Source organism: Merops nubicus, unplaced genomic scaffold (genome assembly GCF_000691845.1).
Source record: "Merops nubicus isolate BGI_N331 unplaced genomic scaffold, ASM69184v1 scaffold26684, whole genome shotgun sequence".
NCBI lineage: Eukaryota > Metazoa > Chordata > Aves > Coraciiformes > Meropidae > Merops > Merops nubicus.
In genome coordinates this window covers 1,598-6,334 of record NW_008602658.1, presented here as the reverse complement: position 1 = coordinate 6,334, position 4,737 = coordinate 1,598, and the positions used below count along the sequence as shown (strand labels likewise).

At 58.6% G+C, this 4,737-nt stretch overlaps 1 protein-coding gene across 1 annotated transcript in view; it reads right to left on the bottom strand.

Annotated features, from left to right (window-relative positions):
* Nucleotides 1-2,249: 2,249 nt before the first annotated feature.
* The window catches only part of LOC103771147 (mitochondrial chaperone BCS1), a 3,494-nt gene continuing 1,006 nt past the window's right edge, over nucleotides 2,250-4,737 (bottom strand). Inside the window, exons 4-8 of the mRNA XM_008938435.1 lie at nucleotides 4,648-4,737; nucleotides 4,219-4,282; nucleotides 3,709-3,878; nucleotides 3,142-3,259; nucleotides 2,250-2,502 (exon numbers count right to left, since the gene is read on the bottom strand). Coding sequence (XP_008936683.1) covers nucleotides 2,250-2,502; nucleotides 3,142-3,259; nucleotides 3,709-3,878; nucleotides 4,219-4,282; nucleotides 4,648-4,737 — 695 coding nt within the window. The remainder of the gene's footprint in view (nucleotides 2,503-3,141; nucleotides 3,260-3,708; nucleotides 3,879-4,218; nucleotides 4,283-4,647) is intronic.

Below are 4,737 nucleotides of genomic sequence, written 5' to 3'. Positions count from 1 at the left end.
CAGATCCTTTGCCACATGAAGGGTGTGCAAAAGCTCTCTCTTGAACAGGTCCTTCTCACCCGCTGCCCTGCTCTGTCCATGCTTGGCCTTGTCCTGAACGAGTTGGCTTAACCTGCTGCCCAAGAACCTTCTGTGCTTAAGTTTCCAACATTTGCCTGTTTTCAAACTTAATGGTCTAAAAGCATTTGGTTTTTTTCCCCTTGCTTGGTCTGAGCCTATGCTACCTGTCTTGGGTTGGGGGATCTGAAAGCTGGACGTTGTACCCTGCTGGGAACGAGGGCTTAGCATTCACTTCCCAAAGAGAGCCATAATTTTTCTTCAGTGCTGACTCTGTCCTTGTTCAGCCAATTTCTGGGTGAATGGGCTGTCCGCACTTGGGTGAAAAGACACAAACTTTATCTGACACTGGTGCTTGTTCTGTCTCCTGCCTTCACTTTGAAACCGCTGTGCTCCAGGAAAAGCCTTTGTTCATGCCCTGAAAGAAACAGGAAGATCTCTGCCCCTTGCAGCACCCAAAGCTCCTTGGCTTCCTCCAGCGAGCCAGGCATGCTCTCAGCAGCATAGCTGCGGTCCCTGGTGTTTGGAGCATGGGAATTCAGACATGGAAACTGGAGCAAGCGACAGCTTGGGTAACTTCAATCAAAAGCCAGATGTATTAGAGGGGAGGGTTTTTTCCTGAGAGCAGGGATTTAGGATGGGCCTTGCCCTCAACTTTCTGACTCGCTCCTGTCAGCCTGAAGCAGGCATTTTGCAACAGCACATGGAAATGAATTTGGGCTAAACAAAACAAACCTCCAGTCGGGAGGAACGGAGCCGCACCCCACCCTGGGGCTCCTTGCTTGGCATCCACCTGTGTCACCCACCTACCTCACAGGGCTGTTGTGAGGCTTAGCTGGCAAAAGCACCCGGGCAGGGCAAAGGGCACCATCGGCATCTGTAGCATTAACACTATTAAAAGCAAGCAGAGTGAGATGTTGGCTGTGCTCCTGTGTGGTGGTATTGGGGTGAGGGTCCATGTCCCCTTTGGCTCTCCCTCCCCACTCCCCCATCCTCCCAGATGGCTGCAAAGCATCTGCCCATTGCTCTGGGCAGTATTGACCTCCAGCTTTGTGAGACCAGGCTGGATCTGAGCAGTCTGCCACTGCAAGACCACTGAGCACAGGGTTTGAGATGACAAGAGCAGCACCCTGCTCCAGGAGCCACCCCAAGTCAATGGAGAACCCCTCTGTGGCCATAGGATTGACCCTGCACTTGCAGAAACATTTGTGCTCACTTGCAGCTCTACCAGCCCATCCAGGGCTTCTGTTCCTGGCAGGAAGGAAGCCCGGTGACAGGAGAAAGGCTGCGAGTCTGCCAGAAGTGAGCAAATCCCTCCTGCAGCCATGCAGGGCCTCTCCTGCTGTAAGGAGGGAACAGTCACCTTCAGCAGGGATTTCTGCACCTCACACCGGGCTGGCCTGGCTGCAGAAATTCCTGGTGGGGTGGACATCAAGCTATTCTGTAACCAGCCAAATCCTCTCATCTGCCCCCACAGACAGGCCTGCAGTAGCTCCAGGGCCCCACATCTCCTCTGGCAGGAGAGACAGTCATGCCCACCCAAGGATGAAGTCCAAGCAGATCTGCAACTTGGCATCACAGCCTTGCAGGGCAGGAGCTGTGGCACCAGCCTGCAGCCCAAGGGACAACGAGCTGTTTCTCAGGAACTGCCTTTTTCTGAAACACTCTGGATCTGCAATACTAGCCAGGCCAGGCCCTGATCAAGAGGGCTCTGGACCAGCACCTGGAAAGCAGGGCAATGAACAGGCAAAGGGACCAGAGAGTCAAGAGCCTTGTGTACTTCACGGGATAGTCACAAAACAGTGAAGACCTTTGTTCTTTCAAAGACCATGAGCTCTTTAACAGTGCAGCACCCCAATGTCCTGCCCCAGGGAAATGCCCTTCTGGGGCACCCCCCCAGCTGCCCTGCAAGGAAGGGGATCCACAGCCAGGAGCCTCGGCAGCTTACAGCAATCCCAGCACGAGGCACACGCTGGTGAGAGGCACCATCCAAATCTGGGGCACAGCAAGGGCCGATCCCCTCTCCCTGCTGAAGGCTGGCAGCTCTGACTCTCCATGCAGTTTAATAAAAAGCCTAGGCCTTGGCGGGGTAGAGGTGAACAGAGGTGTGGCCGGGCAGCTCCACAGCATCCCCGGGACGGCCACGTCCTTGTCCCATCCTCCCAGCGTGGCGGGCGGAAGGGCAGCCCGGGTCACAGCAGGATGGAGCGCACGTTTGAAATGGCTCCTTCGGGGTCCGTCTTGTAGAGCATGAAGTGTCCCTGCACCTGGGCAGCGCTGATCTGCTGGGAGACCCCCAGCGCCTGCTCGGCAAAGCGCTCGGCCGCAGCCGCGGGCTGCTCGGGGTAGAAGCGCTGGAACATGCGGGCAAGCTGCCAGCGGGAGCAGTGGCCCACGTACTGCTTCAGATCCACGCGGCCGGGGCGCACCAGGGCCGGGTCCAGCCTGCCGATTAGAGACAGGGCCCTGCCTTGACCCCCCCGGTGTTTCTGCAGGTGGGCCCTGCAGGGAGCCCCCCTCCATGCTAGCGCAGCCAGCGTCCTGTCCACAAGGTGCTCTGCACTGTGAGATGGCAAAGGTGGGGAAGAGGTTTGTCCTTGGGGGGCTGAGAGGGGAAACCAGCCCAAAAGAAGCATGAGAGCTGGGAAGGGGCTGACTCCAGAGAAGGACAAGTGTATCCTGGGAGACACGTTCCACTAACAACCACTGAACGACCCTCTAGACCTGTCTGATCTGGAGTGAGCCAAACCTGGTGCAGGGCAGCATCTGCCTGGGCACCGTGATCGTGCTCCCCAGTTCACCACCAGTGGCTGTGGGGGGATGCCTTTCCAGCGCTGCACTCGGCACAGCCACAGCCCCAAAACCTGCCAATGCCCATGGGCAGGAAGCTGGTACTGCTCCTGAAAGGCATGACCATGGTCTGAACAGCTAAGAAGCATCTGAGGCTCCAGCAAAAGGGATCCTGATTAGCAATCGAGGGATTTGCATCCCAAGGAAAGGTTTGGAAAAGCTAAACCCCTGATCTTCATGCTGGAGGATGCAAGTAGCTCTCCATAAAGCCCATCAAGAGGGAGCAGCTCTGACCTGTCCACGTAGTTGGTGGTCATGAAGACAATCCTAGCCTCTGACGAGGCCACGCCATCCAGTGCATTGAGGAGGCCGCTGAAGGTCAGGTGCCCCATGCCCTGGTACACAGCTGGGTCTGGGGACAGAGGTGTCTGAGATCACATCCACTGGCCACTAACTCCACGCAGTCTTGCAGGCCACATCCCTGTCCCCTGAGGCTTAAGCCAAGCTCCCCACTCTCTCCTTGCCCTGAGGCTGACTTTCTGCCTCTCCCTGGCTGGCAGTGCATTCACCTTCCCTGCCCACCCACACCCTTGGGAACCCAAAAAGAATGAGGGGGAGAGCCACCTCCTCCCTCATACTGAAAGGAGCTGGGCAGGAAAAGCATCTTCATGAGGATAAAACCCCCAAATTTCTCTTTATATAGCCTAGCTAAGTCTGGGTGAGGTCCAGCTTGGGCCCTGAGGCCCCAGAGAGCTGCCCACTCCCAGGGGCTCTGCTGGTGCAGCCCAGCACCCGAACCTGTCCCCAGCAGAACGGGCAAACCTCCCCCCGCTGCCAGCCCGGCGCGGCGGCACCGCTCACTCTCGGCAGCGAGGTCCCGGCTGAGGAAGGCAGCGTCCACGTCCTCCAGCAGGATGATGCTCTGCTGCGGGGCCACGCTCAGGAGGTGATTGAGCCGGTCGTCAGAGAGGCTGCGGTCGCTGAGGCTGAGCAGGCAGATGCTGTACTGCAGCTCCCCGGCCAGTGCTGTGCTGGGGAGGACACAAACCACCAGGGTGAGGCACAGGAGAAAAGTCCGGAGCAGAGGAAGAACCTGCCTGCAGCAGGGCACAGGCTTCCTCCTCCCGTTGGGGTTGGGGAGCAGGCGGGATCCCCTGCTCAGCCCGTAGGTGCCACACAGCATTACACAAAGCGAGGGCGCCGAGGGCTCATCGCCCCAACCCGACACAAAGGCATCAGGCGCCGAGCAGAAGGCACAGCCCACCCCTACGTTTGGAACACAAACTCCACCGCGCCCTCTCACCCCTCAGACCCCTGCCCCAGGGCAGGCAGCTGGCAGGAGGACTGCATTAGCCGGCTGGCAATACTCACATGAAGCTGCTTTTCCCACAGCCAGGAGGACCATAGAGCAGGTAGCCTCTTCGGTAGGGGATACCTAGGAAGACAGCATCCTTTGAGAAGCCTGCTGGGTTGCTCCGAGCTCTCCCCGCCAGAGCTGAGGGGCTGAGCATGCACAGAGGATACAGCAGTGGAAGGCAGCAGGGAAAAACCTCCCTGCAGCCATCTCCAGAGAGGACCTCAGGCATCCCACCCCAGCCCAGCCCACAGCAGCATTGCAGAAGCAACAAGGCAGTGCCTCATCGCAGTTTCCAGGACCAGATCGAGCCGAGGGGAGCCCGTCACTCTGCAGCCCGGGCTGACCTCAGCGCCCGGGATGTGCCCGAGGTGCTAGCCCACAGCCGCGGCTGCAGGGCTGAAAGGAGCTGGGCACAGAGGGCACCTGCTGCACCAGAGCCTTGCCTCTCTCGCTGTACCACTTGGGGTTGTCGATGAACTCCTTCACGTCCCGGACCAGCCTCTCCGACACGCCTTCCTCAAGCACCACGGAGC